Consider the following 26,972-nt stretch of genomic DNA (forward strand, 5'->3'; position numbering starts at 1 on the left):
TGCTTTTTTGTATTATACACAGTAATGAGAATCTACAATACAATTTGAAAATTACAAACAAAATCAAAAATAAAATATCCATACAGCACTAGTGATAAAATGAGCTTGATTATCATAAAATGAAATGTCACAAAGAAAAAAAAAACAGGATTATTTTTCTATATGCACAATACAATTCTGTTCATTACATGCTGTAGTGAAATATGGCCCGTTTTCATGAGATTCACACATAAATAGAGGGAAAGAGAAATGCAGATAGTTTCCAAAAAGCTTTGTTCTGTTTCAAATCCTGAAGAACACATGTTCTGCTAATGGTAAATCAAAAAATAGAGAATATTTACATCTTTAGATTATATACATGGCAATACATGAACACATGGTCAGTGTGAGAAGGTGATAGAGAGAGCCGGAGAGCGAGAGAGAGACCCACCACATTAAGAGTCTACAGTGATGACACCGCTTCATTTAATAGTCATAATACAATCTTTCTGTGCTGATTCAGAAACAGCTTCAACACAGGTCTTCATCTCACAGCCAGTGAAATCAGCTTAGAGCAGCTTTTGAAAATGGGGAAAGGTTTAGATGAATTGTCTCTCAGTAGCCGTAAGAGTAATGTGATTTTGCTGGCCGCAGAGAGGATGCATAGATGAGAAGAACAACCTGCTACGGGATGACACACATCTGAACGCTGACGAACTGATTCACTGCCTCATGATCTTGGGAGGTAAGCATTTGGCCATTTAACGTTTCACAAGTTTGCTTGTATAATAAAAAAGAGGTATGGAAAGGCTCAAATGCAAGTCTGACTCAAGCAAAGACTACATTTGTGGCCTTTAGTCGATGTATGTTTGCTATATGCTGGTGTAAAAAAATCTCCAAAAGGATCAGGTACATATGCATTTCAAAACTTCAGACGTTCTCTTTCAGGAAAATGAACCGATGCAGAATGAATAAGATTCAGAATGAGAATCTCACTCATTCTCATGTAGCAAATCGAGGCTTGTTTGTAGAAACCGGTTGTTCATGAAGCTTTTAAAATTACACGGATGTGTTTTGACAAAATCATTCAATTTACTAGCATTAAATAGGCTAAAATGTTCAAATATTGGATCCAAGATCAATGCAAATATGTACACCTCAAGATATGCGCGTTTCAGTCTTTTCTGGTGTCGAGGACACAAAGCGAGGACGCGTTCCTCACATTAACTACCCTTTTACTTGTGTGATACTGACGTAATTCTGATCTACCTATGTTCCGCATCAGCAGATGAGGGTCAGGTGCTACAATAAGCTTTTAAGAGCATTTCCTGGCAATGATGTTGTTGCTAAGCAACTCCACTGGATATTCAAACACAATCAGCTTTCATACTGTAGGGAGAAATATGGAAAGCAATGAAAGCAGCAGAAAAAATATATAGTTCGCCCTATAATTCCATTATGAAGACTAGCAGGGAGACATTTGAAGGACTGGTGGGATATAATGGAAAACTATGTATAGCACTTGTGTCCTTAATCAAACGTGATACATGAATGCAGAAAACAATTGCCCGGTTTGATTTAAGAAAGTTCCCAGCATTTGAAAAAGGATGAATCAATTTTAACACCAACAATCTGATAAAAGATGATGAATTGGAAATTAAAAACTGAATAAAGTTTAATGCAGCAATTACAATAATACACGCATGTGTACTCTACTCCAATTAATGGCACATTGCACATTGTTATTATACAACTTCAAAGCCATTCAAGGATGAATAGAACGCTTTATGTAGTCAGCAGTTGTCGTATGGCTCCCACGAAGGACCTGTCAGTCCGCGAATCTCTTCAAAGAAAATACTCTCTGAAAGTGAGGCATACAAGTTTTCCCCCAAATGGATGACTAACCTTAAATTTGAAGCAGCTCAAGAGCGGTATTATTCCCATTCCCTGAACCCTGATTCCCAAACCCAGCGATTTGGATTTATAAACAGTATACTTGAAAATCTTTACATTAGATTACATGTCATATTGCAAAATCTTTCATCAGAAAAATCTGGACATTTTCACAATGTCTTTCATTCTCTCTGTTAAAAATCTAAAATTTTTCATGTCGGCGAAATCCCATGCTGCGTATCCCAGTATATTTCAAAGCTTTAATACAGCTTATTTTAAAGTCAACATGAACTCAAAATGGACGCTGTTTACGTTAACACACATTCCTTATTGTGCACGAGTCATCTGTGCACGTTATGCCAAGTAAGAAAAAAATATCTTCAGAATCTTTTATCAAAATGTAACCTGCTCCGCCTCTGAAATTACTTTCCGGTTCGGCTACCATCACAAATCCCTCTTGACTCCATTCTGGTACGCCCGCATTTCACAATCCAATCAATTCCTGATGAATAAAGTCATGTTCCACCCTGCGTCCACTGAATATCCTGTTTCATACTACAGAAGTTAAATGTTGCGTTTCATGTTGACTTTAAGTCCAGACACGTTCTGCACACATCAAATGCCAGTGAAATAGCCCTTACACACTGCTGTTACTCTTCAATTCAGGCGAAAAGACAAACATATGACACTCAAGATCTCTTCGAACGCAGATATGCACAGAGAGTTTGCACTACGGCGGCAGGTACTGTGGTACCTTTGCTGAGGACAGCAGCCAAGTACTCTTATTGTTCACATGGAAAGGCTTCTTCTCTCTGCCCTCTCCTCTAGGTATGATGAAAGTGTATGTCACCCTGAAACTGGTGTCTTTTAGAGTTTAGATTTCTGAGCTTATGAACTGATCATCACTTGTGCTAGATTCAGAATGTCATCATGACGCAGAGTGAACATGAGCATGTGTTCTGGATCACAGTAGTTTAAGTCTTTATTTTTGAATTAGTCTCAGTTAATACTGTCCCTTACACACACACACACACACATACACACACACACACAGGTACACTACCTACCGAGGTGAGTACGATGAATAATGATGTCAACCTCTGGGAAGTGTAAATGTGTGTATGCTTTTATACAGGTCTGTTAGCTGCTGTACATCGGTGTGTGTACTCGGTGTCGCTGGACTGTGGCAAACCAACACTTAAGTAATTACACTACTTTAATATAGACTATATTTTTTTATACGCGGACACAACTCATAAGAACTGCAAAAAAGACGCTTGCTTTGGCATGTATGTACTCAACAGCGCCATGTCCACTTCATCAGTAAAAGCCTGTCTCTCTGTTCATCGAACGGAATATTCCATAGAATCTGTCAGAAAGGGACGGAGTTCCAAAAGTCAAAGACCGCAGAGACTCGACAGTCACACTGGCGTAAAAAACAGTCTACTTCCCTTCCTGCGTGTGCATGTGTCTGCGAAGGTAATCAGATCTGGGTCTCCTGAACGCTCTCCTTGGAGCCATTCGATAGCAACAGCGGCTCAGTATGCATGTTGGGAACGTGACTAAGGCCTTTCAGAGTTCCATGGAAGGTCATCGCCATTGGGATGGGAATTGGCAGGGGAGGTGAGGTCGAGCCAGGGTTGGAGGGGTCACCAGAAGTCCCCATTTTCATGGTCGAAGCCTGGTTTTGGGAGGAAGGGTTGGGTTTGTTGTTGAGCATTCCAGAGGCCATGTTCAAGCCCAGCACGTTGTTGTTAAAGTGGTGCGCTTTGTAGTAGTGGTTCAGGTGGTCCGCTTGCCCAACGCTCGGCAAGGTCATGATCTCAGGGTCGTGATTCCTCGGACTCTGTCCGCTTCCTCCAACAGATCCCGCTCCCATGTGGACGGTGCTCCCTCCCGTGATGCCGCTAGCTCCACCGGCAGATCCGATCTCATCCTCGACATTGATGATCTCGATGGCGCGAGCCGGGCCGTGGTGTTTGTGCAGTTGGTGCTGCTTGCGAAGCTTGTAGAAGACGACCAGCATCACGGCCGCCATGAAGGTGATGGCCACAAAGCAGCCGATGATAATCTTGGTCGTCTTCATTACGTCCTCTAGACCCGACAGGTTGGCGACGTCCGTGATGGAGACTGTAAACGGGCGATCAGGTGCACGCGTGGCTCGAGGCGACAAGGAGGACAGCATCGAGCCAGTGGGACCTGCCGATGCAGATGCAGCCGTCGGCCCTGGAATACTAATAAACGTCTCGTTGACAAACTGCCGTGCCGAATCGTGGCCATCTTGCCCATTCTCTACAGTTTCAACGGTAACAGTTGTGAAGTAGCTGTAGCCATTGCCTGGGTCAGGTGCGGAGACGTTCAACACAGCAGTTGCTGTGGTGTTGCCAGCAGAGTTGGTGACCATACAGGTGTAGGGCCCGGTGTCTTGCATGGTCACGTTGGTGAAATTCAGGGTTCCGTCATGCAGGACCGAGATCCGGACCTTGTAGGCTCCATGGGTCATCAAGGTTCCATTGGGTGTCAACCAGTTAACGGAAGTCATGGATGTCCCAGTGCGGCATTTCAGCTCCGCTGCCATTCCCTCCGTCACGTTCAGGTCGGTGGGTGGCTCCACGATCACAGGTGCGTAGCAGGTGAAGTCTCGCTGGTCGAGGTCACCAATGTACCTGCCCTTAGTGCCCGGTGGGGCATGGCAACGTGCACAACAAGTGGAGTTATCAGGCACGGTTTCTTTAAGCCACCAGCTCAACCACAGAACGTCGCAGTTGCAAACCCAAGGGTTGTGGTTCAGATGGACACGCTCTAACTGCTGCAGTGGAGTGAAGAGATCGTGGGGCAGCGAATGCAGAGAGTTATGGGACAGATTGAGCTCCTCCAGGTTCTTGAGGTCATCGAAGGCATTCCTCTCAAAGACGGAGATCCGAGAGTGCATGAGCCACAGTTTGCGTAGAGACACCAGGCCTTGGAAAGATCCGGGACGCACCACTCCCAGCTGGTTTCCAGACAGCTCCAGTTCCTCTAGCCTCACGAGAGGCGTCAAGTTGGGTACATCCTTAAGCCCGCACATGCCCAGATTCAGGAAACGTAGGTTCAGCAACCCTTCGAACGCAGCCTCCGAGATGAAACTGAGTTTGCGCAGCTCGCCAAGGTCTAACCGTCGCAGGGACGGCACGCGGTGGAAGGCGTACGCCGGGAGTGTCTCTATGGGGTTGTTCCTTAGCCAGAGTTCACGCAGCTTGCTCAGGTACTCAAACGCCTGTGATGGTACCAGTGGTAGTCTGTTGTCAAAAAGCTCCAGGGTGATAAGATTGGGAAGGCCATTGAAAGCTCCCACTTCTATCTGACGAATCTGGTTCTTAGACAACTGCAAGATTTCCAGATGATTTAGGTGCTTGAAGGTGTCTGACCTGATCACCTGCAGAAAAAGAGAGGAAGAGTATATAGTAAGTTACAACAGCCTACATATTAAGGAACTGGGTTACTGCATCACTACTCTTACAGGTTTGCTTGTTCTGCAGCAGCGATTAAGATCGCCGTATGTCTTTGTGTTAGTATGCATACACAGGAAAGGTGCATCTTTGTTATTTTGTCGCTATTTCAGTATGTGCGTATGCATGACCATCTGTCACTCTGTGATCGACTGAATATGACTGGTTTACAATGCTAACTAACAGAGCTCGTTGACCAAGTACCTTTAGCACAAGGGCTCTGCAATTTCATGTAAGTAATGAAAATTTGTGTTCCATTTTGAATAGAAATAGCAATGTGGCAGTTAAATGAATGTCTTGGGTACTTGCATAATTACCACTGGTTGATTGGTTTGAAATTTTAGGATCAGCACACCAATGAAATGGTTAACGTTTGGAGCAACATTTTAGGGAGACATCTGGAGTAAACTGGTCCATAATTGATTCTCTTTCAATTTTAATCTGACCATTTTTCCTTTTTATTTATTAATTAAATGCTGGTTGCATGGTTGTTTCTATAGTTTTTGGATAGAAGGATGCGGTTACTTCCAGTTCTAGGAGAAAATGTCCAATAGACCTATTTAGGGTATCAAGGAGGTTACCTGTATGGAGTTCTCCTGGAGGTTGAGGTATCGAGTATTGGACGAGATACTCTGTGGAACTTCATTTAAGCCTTTTCTGGTACAGATCACTCGACTGGCTTGATTGGAACAGCTACAGGGGGCAGGGCAGGCAGGACTGGCTTCGGCCAATCTAGGTCCAAGGAGGTGTGGCCACAACAAGAGTTGGACCAACCAGATGAGGGGGGAGGGGCTGAAAAAGCCTGTTACAATAGCAGCCTGCATGGCAACTGAGTCATGTCCTGCCCCTTTCCTAAAACAAAAAAAGGCAAACAGTGAGTGCCAAAAACCCTCAGAACTTCTTAAATGGAAGTGTATTTTCAATAATGACATCCACAAAACAAGAGAGAGAATTAACTTTTTTTACGATTAACTTGTGGAATCAGGTATCTTGTGGCATCAAGGTGTAATCCACACAGTTGTCAACAGCACTGGATGCTGCTACGGGAGTCTTCTGCTCAGAATCATCACAGTCAGCACTGGCCTTGCTTACTGGAAAAAAATACACGGGAGGGGGAACAAGAGAGAAAGAGGACGAGAGAGGTCAAAAACTGCATATATGTACAGCTTATCGTATTTCATATAGCTAAGGGTGTGAGGGTCAGTACATCAGCAAACTAAAAACTGACCTGTGCAATTAAATGTTGTGACCTCTAGCCCAACTGGAGTAGAATTTAATTTCAGTACATTTCCACTCTTTTTTTCTGCTTATTTTAGTACTTTTAAACCTTGAGTAGGTAGTCATAATTGTAACACAAAACGCTTTAATTTCTTCTCGTCCATGCAAAAAAACTTCCAGATTTGGATTGGTCTGGCCTTGCATTTTAATGTTTATTTAACTAGTGGTTCAGACTGGTTGAAGGCTACAGGTTGTCATATTTGCAAATAAGTTTTCTTTATTAAATTTGCATAGATTTGTGGTATTGTAAACATAAAAATAGATTATTAGAGAGAAAAATGCTAATATGCAATAATACAGTATTCACATTGTTACTTGGAAACAGACATTCATTACAAAGAAATGTGTGCGTGCAACCACTGTGCATATGAGCTCTACAACTGAAGAGGAAAACAACTCTCATGTCTGAACACTGATGTTTACTATGAATAAATACAGAATAATGCTGATATCAAATGACCCATGACGAATGTTGGATGACAGTAATGCAATAGCAGCAGAATTTGTTTGTATAAACAGCCTTACAAATAAACATTTAGGCAGAATGTTGTTTTAGCATATTCTAACAGACGATAAATATGCAAGAATGTCAGTAAATACTGCTTATATTTAAATAAATGATGCTGATTTTCTTTTCCTGAATTCTACTCACTTTTTATTAAATTCTACAAAAAAGAGTTAAGGTCTAGATCTAGATGTAAAGTAAGCAATTAGACCCTTATTATAGGGTGAGACCTAGTGCTGGTCATTTTTCGAAGCCAAAAATCATCAAACATCTTTACATCTACCACAATACGCTGATTACAATAAAAAATAAACTCATCCAACAAACCCGGCAAAGCAAGAAAACCATGTTTACATGATATTTGAAATTATTCAGTTTTTATAGTTTGATGTTATAATGCAAACAGTGTAAAAAAAAATTGGGAACACAAGTAAAGGTTTTTACATGCAATGGAAAATTGGGGTAATAGGCAAAAATATAGGTGTACACCCAGACATTTATCAAATTCAAATAAAAAAACACCTTACATGACCAAAATTGTGCACAAAAAAATTAAAACATTGTACAAACCCCAGGCACAAGAAAAACACATTTACATGAGATTTTAAATGATTTTTTTTTTATCCATTTTGACATCAAAGCATAATCAGGCATGCGCAGAACACATGCGCACCGGTGAGGGCATTTACATGCGGATCGTGGTAATGAGAAAAAAAACTGTTAAAAAAAACAAAACAAGTGTATGACCTTTAGCTGATAACACCCCAGGCACAAGAAAAACACATTTACATGAGATTTGAAATGATTTTTTTTTATCCATTTTGACATCAAAGCATAATCAGGCATGCGCAGAACACATGCGCACACTGAAAAGCTTTCAGAACACCGGTGAGGGCATTTACATGCGGATCGTGGTAATGAGAAAAAAAACTGTTAAAAAAAACAAAACAAGTGTATGACCTTTAGCTGATAACAGAACACTTACTAAGTAAAACCAGAGTAGGGTTGTGCATGTAAACGCGCTCGTTGTCTTACATCAGGAAAAATCTATTTTAAAGAAACACAAAGAAAATCATACAGAATTCTAAATAAGATGGTCTCGTAATATGACTTTAACATCTTTGTCCATCACACGCAGGCGCATCTCGCTTGTTTGTGTGTGTGTGTGTGTCTCACAGGTGCGGTGGTGCAGCTTCACTGTAACCATGACAACGCTAAATTGATTTGCAGATGCTGGGTGTCGGAATCCGGTTGGGTGGCGGCGCTCTGTTTGCACTATGGCTTCGTTAAAACCAGCCACAGGCCAAAAAATAAATAAAAATACTGAGTCGAATGCACAAATTAGACATCTATTTCATACGCCGTTATATTGATTGTTAATTAACCTTCATAAGACGTCAGACGCGGCGATCTCCGTCATGACAGACCGCGTCCGCAGTGGGTCTGTTGCTCTTATATGAGAGAAAATCGGTGCATCTGAATGCGTTAGTGACTGCGGCGTCTTAACGGAGACCGTCGTACGCGTGTGAAATACACAAGTGAGGCCCTGACACACACACACACACACACACAGGCACGCTCACTCGCTCGCTCCCTCGAAGACGCGCAACAAAATGGCACACGGTGTCTGAGTAATTCACGGATAATGAGAAAGAAAAATGCAAATCAAGCCGAGCCGTCATTTACATCGCCAACCGCCAAATCGTCGTAATTCCAAACGTCCAGATTCATTTCTATAAATAAATATCGAAATAAATAAATAGCTAAATAAAGAAATAAAACGAACGCTGAGTGAAAGATTCTTACCGTTCTCCTCTCATGCATCCATCACACCATCCGGATCCTCTTCTAATGAATCATACACATCATAACCATGTGGAAACCTATTAAATCAAATCAATGCGCGTCAGTCATTCAGCATGAACTATGATCAAATGCAATTCACAGCATTTGATATCTTGCATCTGATCAAATGCATATCGTACCTTTTCCTTTCTCCTCGACGGATCTTCTTCTAATGATTTTTTCCCCCGTTGATTCGGCGTCTCTCACAGATCCGGAGCGCGTCAGTGCGCGCCGACACGGTGAATATATAGTTAACAGATCATGCCACCGCTGGAACAAAAACGATCCAATCGCTCGCCGTAAAGTGTGAAAATCGAATGTAATTTGATTATCCGGGGTATGAGGCGCACAAGCCTACTGGCGCATTTTTCTAAGTGTATGCAGGCAGATCGCGCGCGTCGTGGCCGTACAGAGGGACGGATGCTGCACCCAGCGCAACATCTTACGTAAAGTCCGTAGCGACCAGCTGAAGAACGGATCACTGAGACATGCACAAAACACACCTGCCGAAGCCTGTTTCCATACAGCCATGCATTCACACATCAATCCGTCCATCGGTCCATGCATTCATCCTCGCTTTCATCTGCAGGACGACTGTCAGATCATTTATGGTGGATTTGAGATCCTAATTATACACTACTAAAGCTTAACATATAGATTTAAGATGGCAATGCTGTTTGTCTAACGCAGTGGTTCAGAGTTCACCCTGGACATTACATCATTACCTCATCTTAAGTAAATAATCAAACATTGAAATTTGTTAGTATTACCTTGAAGTGCATAAGCAAAAATATGCTGATTAAAAATCCAGGTGAACCTGTATTTAATGTCATCTGACTTACAATTTCATGTATCTTATAGTATATGTTTAGGAGTAGACCTTCATGCAGAATTTTTTCCTAAAACCCGTACAAATTCATATGAAATTGCCGACTCCTAAAACAGTTCAATTTTCCAGTGAAACTGGGTTGATTCTACATAATATCAGCTAATATCAGCACCAAAAACAGTGTTTGAATGTATGAATGATTACGTATTTATTACCATTTTATTATTCATTTAGCATTGTTTTTACATCACTGTCCACGACCCTATTATACAGTATTTTGCATAACATTTATGCAATTGGAAGATGCTTCCATCTAAAGCGACTTACATTGCATTTCAAAGCATACGTTGTTTTTCATGCATTCCCTGGGAATCGAACCCATAACCTTGATGTTGCTAGCACCATGCTGTACTGTTTGTTAAAACAGACGCACAAACTATTAATAGCATGTCAAGTGTGACCCCACCATTTAATTTTGTGGACCAAATTAACTTTGTGATTCAGACAGGGCAAAATAAATATCGCTCTCATGGGATGAATATTTAGTTCACAAAATGTCTTTAGTAAGTAACAGCATTTTGACATGAAATACAAATTAATTTCATCCAAAAAATTAGTCCCCATAATGAGCCACCCTTTGAAAAGCACTTATCTAAATGATGTTTAAATTGCTAGTTTTGTAACTTGAGCTACATATAAACACCATTTATATTTGTTAATTGTCCTCATTAGATGTTGATATCTATGTGTTTATAATAGACAACTAACACTAAATGTTTGCCAGAGATGACAACCATGATGCAGTAAGTCATTTAAGTTGTTTGTTCAAAGTTCAGCTCTAGGGTTTTCAATCAGCGCTCCGTGAAGGTCCTGCCTGTGGGCAGACATAAAATATATATAAACATATCTTATATATTTCTAAACATGTCACATGAATAGTCAGGCCACCCAAGATGTAGGTGAGTTTGTTTCTTCATCAGGAAATCGCATCATATGACCCCTTTAATGGTTGAAGTGTTATTATTGGATTACAGATCCATATTTTAGCCAGAAGAGATGGTTTAAAGTTAAAACACCATACTGATGGATTTATCTCTTACAAACACGCAGCTTTTGTCTTCTCCAGATGTTAACTGATGGACTGGAGTGGTGTGGATTACTTGTGATGTTTTTATCAGCTCTTTGGACTCTCATTCTGACGGCACCCATTCACTGCAGAGCATCCATTGGTGAGCCAGTGATGGAATGCTACATTTCTCCAAATCTGATGAAGAAACAAACTCATCTACATCTTGGATGGCCTGAGGGTGTGCACATTTTCAGCTAATTTAAATTTTTGGGTGAACTATATCTTTAGAGGGCATGATATATGTTCAAGTTATTAATTAAAGTTATTTTTAAAACATTACCAGGCAAGCCAGGAATGCAAAATGCATCATCTGAATTCACATAGGCAGGCCTAAAAATATGCACAAATACGTTTAAGCGGATGCTTAGCTCGGTTTCAAGCACCAATTTCTTTTAAAATGCACCAGCTTTTTTTTTTTTTTTTGGTGGTGGTGGTGGTATCTTTGCGGTCCCTAGTAAAGGTTGATGACCGCTAGTAATGCTGATTCTCTCAGTATATTAGCAATACATGAATAAACAGGCCGTCTAGCTGTCGTAATGGTGCTTGGCCTGCATGTTGAACATGCTTGTGGTAGGCCTAGTTAGTTCATATTAGCGGCCCTGTTTGATCTCTCCTCTGGTTCTGTGTTGAACTCTGTCTGCGTCCCACACACTTGTGTCCTCCAGTATGTATTATGACTTAATGATAAGCCATCTACCTCTCTCTCGCTCTCCATCCCCCTCCCATTAAGAATCCAGTCACACAGTGGTGCAGTGGATATTCTTCCTTCCCTCACCTCACTCGTTCCGTACAACACGCACAGACTCGCGCACACAAATATAAACAAACAAACAAACAATAAACGACTCCCCCATTTCGCGCTGTCTATATCACTCCCTCACGTTTAAGGCCAAACTTGAGCTGTGTCATCCGTTTTGTTGACGTCTTAAACGCTGTCGTGCGTGGCTTTCTGTTTTCAACGTCACAGGCGCGCGGATGTGATCCTCAATGCATTTGTGCGTCAATATCGTGAGGCCTATTGTGTGCGTTTTCTTCTCGCCGAGGCTGTTGATGTGGATTCTCGTGTGTGTGTGTATGTATGTGTGCGCGTTTATGTGGAGGACTGTGTTTGTGTGTTGTGAATGAGTTCTCTGTGTCTGCTTCAGCGAAACGCGATGTGCTTCTGTTACTAATACTGACGCGATGGCCTGCTACATATGGACATGTTAGCTTAGCTTGACACTGATATTATCAACCATTATAATCTCAAGAACTTGTACTGCACGAAACATTTTTGCACAAATTATTGTTGTGAAAAATGATATCAGAACTGAATACAAACCAGTTTGTTCGTTCCCTTATGAAAATTAACCATGGTTTTACTATAAATAAAAAAAAACATGGTTACCATGGCAACCACAAATTAACCACCATTGTATTGTAATCAATGCGCCAAAAACATTTTACTATAATAAAACCATGGTTAATTTTCGTAAGGGTTCACGCTTCATGTCCAAAGTGCAAGATTTACTGACGCGATGGCCTGCTACATATGGATATGTTAGCTTAGCTTGACACTGATATTATCAACCATTATAATCTCAAGAACTTGTTCTGCACGAAACATTTTTGCACAAATTATTGTTGTGAAAAATGATATCAGAACTGAATACAAACCAGTTTGTTCGTTCCCTTATGAAAATTAACCATGGTTTTACTATAAATAAAAAAAAACATGGTTACCATGGCAACCACAAATTAACCACCATTGTATTGTAATCAATGCGCCAAAAACATTTTACTATAATAAAACCATGGTTAATTTTCGTAAGGGTTCACGCTTCATGTCCAAAGTGCAAGATTAGAAAGTATCCTAAATCATAGTATGTCGAAAGTTAAAAGTTTATTTCTGTTTCAAATAGTTCCAAAGAAATTTAACGTAACCGTTATAATTGTCAGATATGATTTTAGCTAGATGCTAATGCTCATCCAATCGAAAACCTGTTTAATAACTTTACCATTACCCGTCAGATGAACTTTTACACTGTAATATAAGACCAGAAACATAATCGAAACAAGTACATGAGTGCAGACAAAATATTAGCCAGTTTAAAGTTGTGTTTGGTGGGCCTCAGTAACTTCGGACTTTATGCTGCTACACAACATTTGCAATTAAAAGCAGTCTGTTAGTAAACTAATGATGCTACAGAATTGTGGATTTTTTAAAAGTTAGTGCTTACAGATTTTATACTTTATTTATACACAAGTAAAAAGTATAAGTAAATTAGCATCTTCATGAATTAACATTTCTAAACACTAATATTTAAAAGTCTTTTAATATTCAAAATTATTTTGGAAGAAATTAATACTTTTATTCAGCAAGGATGCATTAAATTGACTAAAAGTGAGAGTAAAGACATTTATAATGTTTCTAAAGATTTCTGGAATGATTTCTGAAGATCATGTGACACTGAAGACTGGAGTAATGATGCTTGATGTAATGAATATATTCAAATACAAAAGTTATTTTGAAGTGTAATAATATTTCAGAATATTACTGTTTAAGACACTTAAAGGGATAGTTCACCCAAAAATAAATTTTTGGGCGAACTATCCCTTTAAGACAATTTTTTCTCAAAAAAGAAAAATGTAATGACCCCAAGCCTTTAAATGTTAGTGTAACTGAACTGCATTTATAATATTTCAAATGCACAAAATATTCAACAAAAAAAAATATGTCATGCATACAGTAAAACAAACAAGCTCGGAGTCTTCTCTCTTGACTGGAAAACAGCATTAAAACAGATTGAGATGTGATTTCGGATCCACCACCAGAGGTCCCTGTCATTCCAGGATTAATGACTGGTTGCCATAGTTACGCACCTGTTCCTTGTTGTTTATCCGGATACCTGTTAAAATTCCTCCCTTGCCGCTTCGGTCCTGGATGTTGCAGTGTTGTGTGTCAGAGCTGATAATCAAGTGGTCAGTGCACAGAAAGGTTATTTATAGTTTCATTCAGTCCAGGTGAAATATAATATGGATTTGGATCTGATGATAATGGAGGCTGTTTCTCCAGTGCCCCGTAATCTTTCTAACAAGCTCCTACTGGTTTTTCTACAACCCCTCATTAAGCAATATATAAATTACAAAGAATGCGTTTCTTGACTCTGCTTGAATCATTTGCTGGTCTTTGGCTTTCTTGGAAGTTTTCCAAAAGCATAGGAGGGAAAAAAATGTGTTAATTAAAATGAATGACATCCTACACTATTAAATGAAGAGGTAAGGGTTTGATCTGTGAAAGAGCGTTAATGTTTTATTTTCATTTTGGTCTGTAGAAACACTGGTTGTAGCTGTTTTTACTAAAGATATGGTGGACCGAAAGTATTTGGACACTTAAAACAGCTGAATGTCACTGCATTAGATGAAAATGAAACTCACACTTAAATGAAACTCACAGAAATGAAACACGAACAAGTGTTTCAAGCAAAAAAAAAAGCTGTTTTTAAATGATAAAACTATAGATATTGTTGAAAAAGTCAAAGAAAAGTGAACAAGTTAGCTCTTAGCGATTTCTAATGTGATGACCAGTGTTGGGGGTAACGCATTACAAGTAACGCGAGTTACGTAATCAGATTACTTTTTTCAAGTAACTAGTAAAGTAACGCATTACTATTCACATTTATTTCATTTTTGATGGCCACTGTATGTTTTCCGTAACTGTGAATAGACATTGTTGTGCCTCAGCGATGATTGATGACATCATTTGACAGGCAGCACGTAATTGGCTGGATAAAATCCCTGGACTCCGCCCTCCTTCACGCCCCAGCACCAGCCCTGATCGTCCTCTTCCTCCACCTTGAGGAACTCTTCACCTGCGAGACAGACCGCACCTGTTACCTCCACAGCTCCACACTCAGAGTTACAGTTTAACAGCAGAAGCTCCACATGATCACCTGCTTTGAACGAGAGTTCATCAGGCTCCTCTCCGGTGTAGTTGTACATCGCTCGAACACGCACTCCTCCGATCATGACCCTGCGAGACAAATCTTCTGCTCAAATCCTGATGCATTCACAAACAAGCTCTATTTTAGTATTATTTATATAATATGTCACCCTGGAGCACAAAACCAGTCATAAGGGTCAATTTTTTTGAAATTGAGATGTATACATCATCTCAAAGTATAAGTTTTGATATATTTAGAAAATTTACAAAATATCTTCATGGAACATGATCTTTACTTAATATCCTAATGATTTTTGGCATAAAAGAAAAATCAATAATTTTGACCTATACAATGTATTGTTGGCTATTGCTACAAATATACCCCAGCGACTTAAGACTGCTTTTGTGCTCCAGGGTCACATATTAGTATTTATTAATATTTTGAATGCTCTTTTTTATTTTCATTATAATTTTAATTTGTTTTTAAATTTAATTTTGTCATTTTTATTGTTTATTATATATATATATATACACACACACACACACACACTGTATGTAAAGATGCTTTTCCTTTTTATTTTTTTTTTAATTTAGTTAGTTAGTTACTTCACTTTTTTTTTTTCTGCATGAAAATTAGGGGTGGGTAAATCTGAAGTCTGTGATCAGAATTTTTGTCAGTCCAAAAATAAGAGTGGATTATTTCACAGACAAAACAATGTATATATAATATAATATAATATAATCGTTTTTGTATATTAATATAAGTTGTATATGTTAATATTTTTTAATGGACCTGAGCTAATATGGACTACATTTTGATATAATGCTAACAAAGATTAATACACACTGTAACAACTTTATAACCGCAACTAATGAGAGCTTATTGTAAAGTGTTGTCAAATATCAAAGACAAATTAAAATAAAAAAATAAATAATGCAATATTCACAGACTGCATACTGTGCCAACATGCACTGAATATTGCCTACTATTTTTAAAATAAGCATGCATTATGCAATAAGCATTTTAAATAGTAGTGCACTACATTGTTGTCACATGACCTCATGTTTAATTCAGTGCCGCCATCCCGATATCATGCCAGAAAAAAATATTGTAATTTTGCATTTTTAATGCATTTTGTACAAAAAAATCTCTTCAAGGCTGATTAAACTGACTAGTCCAGATGAAATCACCTCCAGGTCATTCATCAGAGAGGAAAAGAAGGTCTGCATCACGCGCTACACAGACGGGACAAATGACACAATTCACCTCAGTGACTGCAGCTCACAATCAGTCCTCATCCAGCCTCAATCAGCTCAGCCGAGAACAAACCCAAAGAGACTCGCACCTCAATACTTACACATTTCAGTTCCTAATCTGATTAGTTCTAATTCTTTTCTAATTAACTTGATTTAATTAATATTACCTTTGACATTTTAATAGAGCACTTTGCGTGCAAAATTTCTCAGTTAAGGCAGAACATTACAGGTGAATAGGACAGGCATTTAACTAATATGTACACTTTGCCAGTTGATTAATCACGTACATTAAGACAATTAATTTGTATTACATGTTTTATGAAATGTAATGTTTAAATATGGACACAAACTAAATATGCACAAACTTGCATGCATTTTCAGAACAAGAATCTAAACATGGGATTAAGCCAGGCTAAAAATTAGTTTTGTTTTTTTACAGAGGGATTCAGGAAATTTGTTTTTATCCCTCCATAACTTGGAAATTACTATCAACAGCCAGAAACAAATGAATTTGCATCCTGTTTTTAGGAAAAAAATGTTATATAAACCAGGAATGAACAAAACTCTGTCAAAACATTCAGAATATAAAGAGGAATAAAACTAACATTTGTTGAAGTGGAGATTTCTGACTCATTTTATGAATAGGCCTTTAAATATACAGTATGGATTTTAATTGGAATCTATAGGCGCAAACAGAAAAAATCTAATAATTTTTTTTTTTTTTATATTTATATATTTTGGATGTTTTCTTTTTACTAGTCTGGAAGAAGACAAGTTATGGAAGCAAAATAAATGGAAATAGTTCAAAAAAACGTTTAAAGATAAAAAGATAATTTCAAAATTCAGATTCTTCCTATAGGTGTCTCTTAGTCTTCATAGTTGAAAATTGTGAGGTTAAATATACACATGTAGACACTATTGCATATTTGTGTATGTTTGATGAGCTTACACTTTCTCCTCAGTTCCTCTGTGTATTTTTGGTTTCTTTCCTGGTTTCTGCTTTTTAATTGGCGGGTTCCATTCCTGCCAAACACACACACACACACACACACAAAAACACACACACACACACACAAACTCAAACACACACAAACACAAACACAAACACAAACACACACACAAACTCAAACACACACAAACACACACACACGCACACAAACACACAAACACACACACACACACACACTCAAACTCACTCACACACACACACACACAAACTCAAACACACACACACACAAACACAGACACAAACACACACACACACACACACTCAAACTCACTCACACACACACACACACAAACAAACACAAACACACACACACAGAGATGAGATTACAATATTAAAATGCAAAGGAAATAAATAGCAGTAAGAAAATATAATCAAATGGGTTGTGTAGTTCATTTAAAGCTCAGAGAGTCATGCAACACTACATTACAACTGTTCATGGCACAAAAATAAATCAGGACAGATAATAAGAATAGTTCTGCTCATAATATCTGAATGCATGTGATGACACACACCTCTAGTTTGGGCCAGTCTGTTGGCATGCCCGGCCCATGGTTGTTCTTCCACCAGCGGAGATCATCGGGCTCACTGATGGACATGATTGTGTGATGCAGTTCACTGTACACTGCTTTAATACTGAAACACACACAATACACATAAAAACACATGACAGGAAACATCACTGCAGCTATAATACTACAAACTTGATTTCCTTAAGTTGTTTTTCCAACAAACTTGCATCTTTGCATGTCGCTGTTTGCCTTTATAAAGGAGACTAAAACGGAAAAGGCTGTGGATGAAGTCAATGTGAGACAATCAGTGTTTTATATTATTTAACTTTATAAAATTCTGTCTGTCAAATATATCCTGCAGTGTTTATGGAAAACACCAATTTATACAATTTAAATGTCAAATATAAATAATTTGATTCTCAGCTCTAAGATATTTTGACATAAAAAAAAAACACTTACCCAGTGATCATGAATGGTTTAATTTATGATCACTGAAATATTACTTGTTTTTGGTATATTTTGAAATATAATCAAATATAAATAATTTGATTCTCAGGTCTAAAATGTTTTGTCTACAACATGTAGTATGTTGTATGTTTTTATTTGTTTTGTATTCATTGTTATTTATTAGTTTTAGGTGTTTTAGTACTTCAAGTTAAACTTAACAATAACAATAAATAAGAAAAAAAAGAAATTATATGGCAGAAATTTATTTATAGTTGACTTTTTAATAAAATAATAAAATAACGTTTATTTAGTTCTTTTTTTTTTTGGTTGCGGTTTTAACAATAACAACCCTATATACTGTATGTACACAAATCATCAACTGCAATTGAAATAGCTGAAACCAACAACGCTAACAAATATTTTGTTTGTTTTCCTTCAAAATGTGCTGAATGCTTTAACGTCAGATAAAGTGCAATTGTTTTACTGGTCTATGTGACCTTTATAAGGCAGCTAAAATAACATGCTTGTTTGTGTTTTAAACCTCTCATTGTTGGTAATGTCGAGGTGTCTGTGAATGGACAGGAAGGCCTGCTTCAGGAAGCTGATCCTCTTCCTCTCCTCCTCCTGTGATTGGTCGAACACAGACTCCATTTCCTCCATGTATCGCGGTGCGAAGCCAGTGGCTTCCTCTAGAGCCTTCTCATAACGATCACGTGCCTGCAAACACACGCACATTCATTAAGTCGCAGCAGTAAGTGGTGTTTGTCTGTGGTGTCCGATCGCTGGCTGACCTTGCTGCGCTCCTGTGTGGCTTTCTCTCTGGCCTGCTGTATCTTGGACAGTTTGCTCTCGCTCAGCTTAGCGTTGTGTTTGGCTTGATTCTCTTTTTCCTGAGCGCTCTGCTCTTTCTGACATGACTTATGATACGCCGTATGAGCCTTTCCCAACTAATGGAGACACAAAGATTTATTATTAGTGTCATGTAGTGCTTTTCATATTCCATTCAGCTCTTAGTTATGCTACTGAATGTTATGCACTGGAGATACTATTTCATCTTCTTTCTCTACGTTTCTCATTGTAGCTTCCAATGTATTTTTTATTCTAATATTATATATTATGTTATGTATACACTGAAAAAATCTGAAAACTATTTTTACTGAGAAACCACTAGAAAATATCACAATTACTAAAAAATTTTGAAGTAGAAAGAATTTTTTTTCAATATTTTAACAATCAACTTCAAAAAAGTTTTCAACTTCAACTTTTACAGTGTATATATATACATATAATTAGATACATATGATTATCTAATTAAATATGCATGAATTATTTGCATACATTTCCAGATCAGATACATTGTATAAAACCGGATTCAAAATTCTTATTTCTAAAATTCAAATTTTTGTTGCCATATTAGAGTCAAAGGTTTTTATAGTGGGGATTTTGGAGGATCTATTTTGTATCACTCCATAAATCAGAAAATACTGTCAATAGGCAGAAAAAAAACATTTGTCACATGCTTTTAGAAATAAAATGTTACATAAAATGTAATAAATCAGATGCAAATCAAATGTTACAAGCGAAAATATAGATACTTAAAGATTTCTTTAAAAAAAATTAAGAAAACATCTTTTAAATATATGCATTGTAAATTGAAATCTACAGATGCAGACAGATAACGTAATAAAAAAAAACTTAAAGGTGCAGTAAGCGATTTCTTGATATTTGAAATGACAAAACCAAACACACTCCTACCTAAAAGGATCACACCCCATCTTGTTAGCCCCGCCCCCAAATTCACAAACATGCTATGCAACAGGCACCTCCCCCATCATGAGTGGACACGCCCCTTAATGCTGATTGGCTAGAAGTGTGTTTTGGTGCTCAGTCCGATCCACTTTCAACAGCGTTTCTCACAAAGCATTTACTGTACCTTTAAATGTGTATTTTGGATGTTTTCTATCCCTTAGTCTGAGAGAAGACATGTTACAGCAAAATCTCAGAACTGACCAGTGGTTTTACCTTGCCTGAATATACTATACCTGAATATGCTGCATGAGATTTTGAACCAACAGGAGTGAAAACAGTTCAGTTGATTAACACCTATTAACCATCAGCATACGGCTTACTATCACCTTCTTTAATCGCTTCTCCCAGGGCTTCTGAGCGCGAGAGAAAGCCGTCGCAAGATCATGTGACTCTCTGAATCCGCAGAACATTTTCCGCTGGAACGTCTCCTTCTGCCATGAGCGAATGCGTTCTTCGTCTTCAGAAACCAGAGACTGGGAGACTGACGTGTGAAGGGCAGACAGACGCTCGGTGGACGAGAAAAAGCACTGCCAGGCCCGCAAGAGAGACCCATACAGCGGCCCTGAGAGAAACAAACACAAAAATCAGCTCACTTACACACACTTTTATTCAATTACATTACACTCAGCACAACTGCAACTGAACTTGGCGGCCAGCAAATTTTAGTTGCATGTAAAAGAGCAACTTTGCATAAAAGTCACATGAGAAAAATAAGGGGTGGATGATAACAGAATCACAAATGATCTCGCAGTGAGGCATTGTCTAATTAAATATTCACTAAATTGCATATATTTTCAGAACATAAATCTGAACATTAGATAAAGCCAGAAAAAGCCAAAGATCTTGTTTCATTTTAATGACATATTAGAGTAAAATATTTCTACAGAAAGCAAATTTTGCATTTGTCTTTTTACCAAAAAATCAGAAAATGCAGTCAAAAACTAGAAAGAAAAAAAAACGTTATTTTTTACTATCATGCTTTCAGGAATAAAAATGATTTACAAAATCAATCGAAATGTGCAAACTCCTCAGTAAAATTATATATATATAGTTGTAAAACTGTTAAACAATAAAATCAAGACTTGTGTATTTCGGATGTTTTTTCCACTAGATGTTAAGGAAGCAAAATAACCCAAAATCTCTGGACTAACCAAATTTAGATAAATAGAGAAGTGGTTTTGGCCTTTTTACCTATAATAATTGTGCAAATTATTTGACAAAGATAATACTCACATAAAATCCAAAATAAGATAAAAGAAGTTTGCTCAAATATTATGCAACTTTCAATGGATGTTATATGGAAACCCGTTTCCATCACTGAATAAAAATGTACAAAATTAAGGTAATTGTGTAATTTTTTTTTCGCAATTGCAACTTTACATCTTGCAATTCTGACTTTTTTCTGGTATAAAGTCGCAATTGCAAGCTATAAAGTCAGAATTGTGGGATATGAACTCTCAATTCTGACTTTTTCTCGCAATTGTGAGTTTATGTCTAGCAATATTAATTAGCAATTCCAAACAAAAATGCCAGATTCGTGAGGGGAAAAAAAGTCAAAATTGTGAGATAAAAAGTCACAATTACCTTTTTAATTTTTGATTCAGTGGAAACAGGCTTCCATAATATAATGCTATGTGGAGCAGGATTTTGGACCAATGAGATTGAACTGTAGGCGGAGCTACTCAGTGATAAAAACCCAATGCCATGTTGTTTAATGTAGCTGACGATAGGTTTTTGACACTCACGAGTCTCAGTGATAGCTTTCCACTTGTTGCTCCATTCGGTCAGCTGACGGGCGTACTGTCGCTCCACATGAGCCCGGTCCTTCATGCATGCCATGATGTCTTTACAAGCCTGGTACGACTCTGGTGTCCTCTGTACTGTCCGCATGTAATTTCCCGGCTAAGAGACGAGAACAGAAGGGAACTGATTTTATTTTTCTATGAACTACGTATAGTATGTTTGCTTGGTTCCAAGTCGAGTTGAATTTTTTTCATACAGTGCTTTATACAATACAGATTGTTTCAAAGCAGCTTCACAGTAATAAATATTATTGTAAAATTCATCAATTGTGAAACTAATTCAATTTCAGTTGTAAACCAGCTCTGCAGAAGACAATCATGTCTTTGAGCTAAATTCAATGCTTAATTCAGTTCAATAACAGTGTTAATTTTGCAAAGTTAGTGTCATTATCCAGCTCGGTTTAGTTCAAGTTTTGTTCTCATCTGGCAGCGCCAGTGCAGTTAGATCAATGTTATTACTGAATATGAACTACCTGTTTCAATGCCTAGTGAGCATCTTCCAATTTTTATGAAACTTTATGTGCAGTTGTGTTGTTCATTTCAACCTCTAATATATTACGTACCAAATGAGACTGCTTTCTGTATAGTTTACAGCATTAGTTGGGAGAGATTTTTTTTCTTTAGGAAAACTACACTATCAGTATCGGTATTGGCAGATATTATTCTGAATAATCGGCTATCGGAAATCTAGTATCTGTGCATCTCTATTATCTATATATACTTAGGTTACACTTTATTTTACGGTGTCTTTGTTACAGTGTAATTATGCATTTAAGTACTGTGTAATATTAATTAACTACATGTACTTACTATATGGTTAGGGTTTGGCTTAGGGTTACTTGCATGTAATTATGTATAATTAATTATTATAATAGTAAGTACATGTGTAACAAAGACACCTTAATATAAAGTGTTACCTATACTTACAGTAGTTGTATAATTTGTAATTAATTATTAATTTGTTATCTGGATATCCTGAGAATTATGAAACCTGTGAATCGAGTCTATATCGCTATTTTTTGGCAGCAGTGTGTTCCAAATCAGTCACTTCTGAGGTTCCGTCTCAGCTGAGATGCTGCCAGTGTAGGGAGCAGACAGAAAGGCAGCTCACTGGGCTTTGGAAGAGCGTTTTTCTTACCATCCAGAAGCTGATTTTGTTGATATCCTCAGGAGGGCCTGTTGGAGGGTCTGCCATGGTCGCAGCTGGCTGCAAAAGAGACAGTTAAACATGATCACATGTACTGTAAGTGCAGAGGCATCTGCATGCTCCATGTTATGGACTATAAATGCAGTGCGCTTCTCAGAACGCCAATAGATGTCCAAAGTTGTCAGTCCGGCCCAGTTTCTGCTTGTTGCACCAGCCTCGAGCCGCTGTTACCCCCTGAACCCGTCTTAACATGTCGGGTGACATTTATTCAGGGGCACCTGGTTTTGTTTGCTCATTTGTTCCCACAATCCTCCAAGAGGCTTCATGACAAACAGACGGCCGCTCGGCTGCAGCGTTTCACAAGCTTTTGAACCTTCTGCACATTTGCGTTTCCCCGGGCCGGATGTTTCCATCTTCTGGTTTTGACATACTGCAGGATGAATTACATGCTGCCGTTTTAAAGCGTTTTTTCAAATCACTATGAGCAACAGTATTAGTGATGCTGCACTTGGCAAACAGCACTAACAAGTACAGATGCTCTTAAAAAAAGAAAACACTCCACCTGACAAGCTACTTTCTACTGCTGCTTTCCTCGTTTGGCCTCATGCCATACAACAATAGCCAACATTTTACTTGTGTTACTTAAAAAAGAGACTACACAGATAAACACCATTGTGAAAAATGAAGCACACTTTAATAATTTAATAATATGTTTTAAAAGAGTGCAAAGCCAATTTAATGTTTTCAAAAACTTAATTGCATGTAAAAATGTATTACAGTTAGTTAAACTTAAGTGTTTTTTGACCCACTTAAATAGGATATAAGTGGATCTTTATATGTAATTTCATAACATATTGTGTTTGAAATATGCATAAGTGTACTGCCGAATGTACTGACAGGCATTTATGGTAAACTAAAATATATTTTAATGTAATTGAAGCTTGTATGTAATGGATTCACATGTATTGTAATTATGAAGTTGCAATTTAGTAACGTAATATCAGTGATATTAATAATCAATAATCAGGTACTTGTGCTTCAGTATGTTAGTCAACACATTAAAATAAATGTACTTCTTTAAAGCATGACAAATTTTTTAAATATAATGATGTAAAGTGTACTTTAAAGTAAAACTTTATTTTGTCATTACAAAGTGCACTTTTTAAAAGCATGTTAATGAAAGTATACTCTCTTTAAGTAGACTTAAGTGACCTTTAACTTCATTAACATTGCATTACCTGCATAAAAATTGCATTTCATTTTTTTTTTTTTTAAATGATTACTTTAATTGTATTTAATGTGCACTTAAAATCTTAAACACATTTATTTTTCACAAGGTTAACAAAGACTAAAATGGTGAGGAATTACACCTGCCGTGGTTTAGTGTCTAAAAACACTCTACAGGATGCAAAATAGTAAATGACAAGAGCAACAAATCCTGAGGCTTGCTTGATAAAAATACCTAACGAGTCTGCAGAGCAAGTGGTTATCAAACTGGTCCACAAATCACTGCAATTAAAAAAACTATAGACTGGTAAATGTGTGAGGTCACTGCTATACAGCACAGGCTAAAGACTTGCACATAACATGACTTAAGCCTAAATGCATGTATTCGCACTGCTTAAAAAAGTCCAGCTGATAAAACGGTCTTGGGTGAGTTTCTGGCCGTAATCCAGAGCATGCAACTGTCCGAGTGAATCACTCTAGGGACTCATTGCATGCAAGACTGCAACTGGATATTGACAGTTCTGATGATAAACATCTCTGAAATGTGCTGTCAATTTAACATGATTAACACTGAGAGAAATCTAGAAACTAATGGTGCTAATGCTTAAGGGAACTAAGCAAAATCACACAAACTAACTAAAATCATGAATGAACGTCACTGCATTTACACGTGTTTATGAGCGTACTGTAAGGGCGTGTCTGTGTGTGATGCTACTGGAATCCGGGATCAGAAATAGAATTCACCCCCACCCCAGAATTCCATCCAGCAGCCGAGCGACTCCAAATAAACACGAGCTGGTGGGTCGTCTTACACACACACTCTCTGTCCAAAATACATAACAGAGTCAGATATGCATTTTTTGAGGGCCGATATTTGCCCCCCGAAAGTGATTTTCTATTTATGAGAACATATGTTGTTCTTACACAAAGTCCATTGTGTCGAACACATTCAACACTCTCAGAAAAAAAGGGACTGTAACTGGGGTTGCACTGGAAGGTACAAAAACTAAAGTATTAATATATATCTTAAAGGTCCTAATATTTACTTTTTATGGGTAAATAGGGTACAAAGATGTATCTTTTAGTTTAGTTTATTTTTTTACAGTGAATCAGTTAAACCACTACCGAACCAAAACCCATAAATAGAAGAATAAAATATTTAGAAATTTTAGAGAGCCTTAATTTTTGCCCCCAAAATTATATGCATACACACACACACACATATATATATATATCCAAAAGTCCTGGTTAATTTCTGACAATGATGCTTATCGTGTTTTCAAATGCAAACTCACATGTATACTCATGCATAAGTGTTTAAACATCAATCTGGAGTTGTTTTTTTTTTGGGCAGAACATTAAATGTAACATTTACAGCCACAATCTCAAATACAAACAAATTGCATAGGAGAAAAAAAAAAAACATGGGTAACACATTTTACATGCAAGTAACCCTAAGCCAAACCCTAATCCTAACTCTAACCATATAGTAAGTATATGTAGTTAATTAAAATTACTCAGTACTTAAATGTATTACACTGCAACAGGGACACCTTAAAATAAAGTGTAGCCAAAATATGTATACACATACAGAAGAAAATAATATCAAAAATAAACTCAAAGCCTTAAAAATACAGCATTTTTGCTATTGTGAATACCAATCAGTTTTTAGTAAAGTACAAAAATATAATGCAAGTATTTCCACAGGCTATTTCAGCGCTGATCTATTGCTCAAGCTTTCTGTATGAGCTAAATATACACTGTAAAAAATATTCAAAGCTATTTGTTGTTTTATAGCAAAGTTGCATGTGCAAATGCCATGACTACACGTCCCAAAGTTACTTATTAAATGCTAATTTCCTTAGTTTGTAAAGCTGCACTGATTTACACACAACACTATCCAATAAATCACGGTAACACTATTTATACTATATAGGTCGTTGACATGTTAAACAGTGACATGCATCTAAAACCATTTTAAAATTTGTTTTTCTAATTTATGCATGCAGATTGTGTCATATTAACTGAGAATAAATTAACTATTTGTAGTGTACTTTAAAAAAAGACATTGTGTCACAGCACAACCATTTAGTGCAAGTGGGGTGCAAAAAGTGGTTTAAAAAAATAAAAATAAACCTAAATATATAAACATCTATAAAAACATTTTTTGTCAACTACTCAGAAACTTAAGTCAAACTGAATAGCAGATAGAAAAGCCAAACTGACCTGTCACTCCAAGGCTTCTTTCTTCCGTTCTTTGGCTTGTTCTGCTCTCCTTCACTTCTCTCCCATGTCTGTCTAACGTTGCTCCGGTGTGTGTGCAGTCAGTCAGCTGTTGCGGAGCTGCATATGTATGTACATGCAAGTGTGTTTTCCTTCTCCCTCTCTTTCTCTCACACAAACACACACACAGACATACAGACATTCTCTCTCATCTCAGTATAAATGAGTTGTCAGGTGTGAAATTTAAGTGTGTTGTAGAATGTGAGAGTTATTTCAGCTCTCTGCAAGTCACAGCTCAGAGCGAAAAACTGCCTGTTCACAGAGCAGGTTCATAAGTTCAAAATCAAACACTATTAATATAATGCAATTTCTATAATCAAAGCATATGAGGTGTTTAAAGGCACTGAACTTAGTATAGTAACATGAATGTTGATGATTGTTTATTATCAGAGGTCATCACCTCAGCAACAGGACAGTGGCCAGTATCATGTGATCTCTACTGCATCATACACAGTCAATCGTGGCCTGTGGGAATGTAAGGACTAGTTCATCCTAAAATGAAAATGCCATTATTTACTCACCCTCACGGTTGTTACCTCCATGGAACAATGTTCAAGCATGCAATTAAAGGAATAGTTCACCCAACAATGAAAATTTGCTGAAAATGTGCTCAC

At 37.6% G+C, this 26,972-nt stretch overlaps 2 protein-coding genes across 5 annotated transcripts; both read right to left on the reverse strand.

The window, feature by feature from the left end:
- Positions 1-188: 188 nt before the first annotated feature.
- LOC107667133 (protein kinase C and casein kinase substrate in neurons protein 3-like) lies at positions 189-26,522 on the reverse strand. The gene is made up of 11 exons (XM_016458731.1): positions 26,302-26,522; positions 22,840-22,908; positions 21,645-21,801; positions 20,226-20,461; positions 18,882-19,037; positions 18,632-18,807; positions 17,647-17,767; positions 17,075-17,148; positions 14,879-14,958; positions 14,693-14,797; positions 189-722 (listed from the first exon to the last, which is right to left on the reverse strand). Exons 2-11 carry the CDS (start codon positions 22,894-22,896, stop codon positions 664-666), a joined length of 1,221 nt encoding a protein of 406 aa, XP_016314217.1. The 5' UTR covers positions 22,897-22,908; positions 26,302-26,522; the 3' UTR covers positions 189-663.
- LOC107667120 (leucine-rich repeat-containing protein 4B-like) lies at positions 2,227-9,388 on the reverse strand. 4 transcript variants are annotated; one of them, XM_016458706.1, is made up of 6 exons: positions 9,129-9,388; positions 8,950-9,026; positions 8,129-8,190; positions 6,327-6,451; positions 5,942-6,212; positions 2,227-5,287 (listed from the first exon to the last, which is right to left on the reverse strand). In XM_016458706.1, the coding sequence occupies exons 5-6, from the start codon at positions 6,182-6,184 to the stop codon at positions 3,356-3,358; spliced, it is 2,175 nt and encodes a 724-aa protein (XP_016314192.1). In that variant the 5' UTR covers positions 6,185-6,212; positions 6,327-6,451; positions 8,129-8,190; positions 8,950-9,026; positions 9,129-9,388; the 3' UTR covers positions 2,227-3,355. The 4 variants fall into 4 exon arrangements, with proteins under 4 accessions (XP_016314192.1, XP_016314195.1, XP_016314191.1 ...); XM_016458709.1 differs by lacking the exon at positions 8,129-8,190 and having other exon boundaries at positions 6,327-6,447; XM_016458705.1 differs by lacking the exon at positions 8,129-8,190.
- Positions 26,523-26,972: the final 450 nt, after the last annotated feature.

The sequence above is a fragment of the Sinocyclocheilus anshuiensis genome, unplaced genomic scaffold (assembly GCF_001515605.1).
Source record: "Sinocyclocheilus anshuiensis isolate Anshui unplaced genomic scaffold, SAMN03320099.WGS_v1.1 scaffold415, whole genome shotgun sequence".
Lineage (NCBI taxonomy): Eukaryota > Metazoa > Chordata > Actinopteri > Cypriniformes > Cyprinidae > Sinocyclocheilus > Sinocyclocheilus anshuiensis.

Coding starts and splice junctions, on each gene's coding strand:
- LOC107667120 (XM_016458709.1), bottom strand. CDS start 6,184: ATGCAGGCTGCTATTGTAACAGGCTTTTTCAGCCCCTCCCCCCTCATC. Junction 5,288..5,941: donor TCCAGGAGAACTCCATACAG/GTAACCTCCTTG, acceptor CTTTTTCTGCAG/GTGATCAGGTCAGACACCTT.
- LOC107667133 (XM_016458731.1), bottom strand. CDS start 22,896: ATGGCAGACCCTCCAACAGGCCCTCCTGAGGATATCAACAAAATCAGC. Junction 14,959..17,074: donor AGAGGAACTGAGGAGAAAGT/GTAAGCTCATCA, acceptor TTTGTCTCGCAG/GGTCATGATCGGAGGAGTGC. Junction 14,798..14,878: donor TGAACTCTCGTTCAAAGCAG/GTGATCATGTGG, acceptor TCTGTCTCGCAG/GTGAAGAGTTCCTCAAGGTG.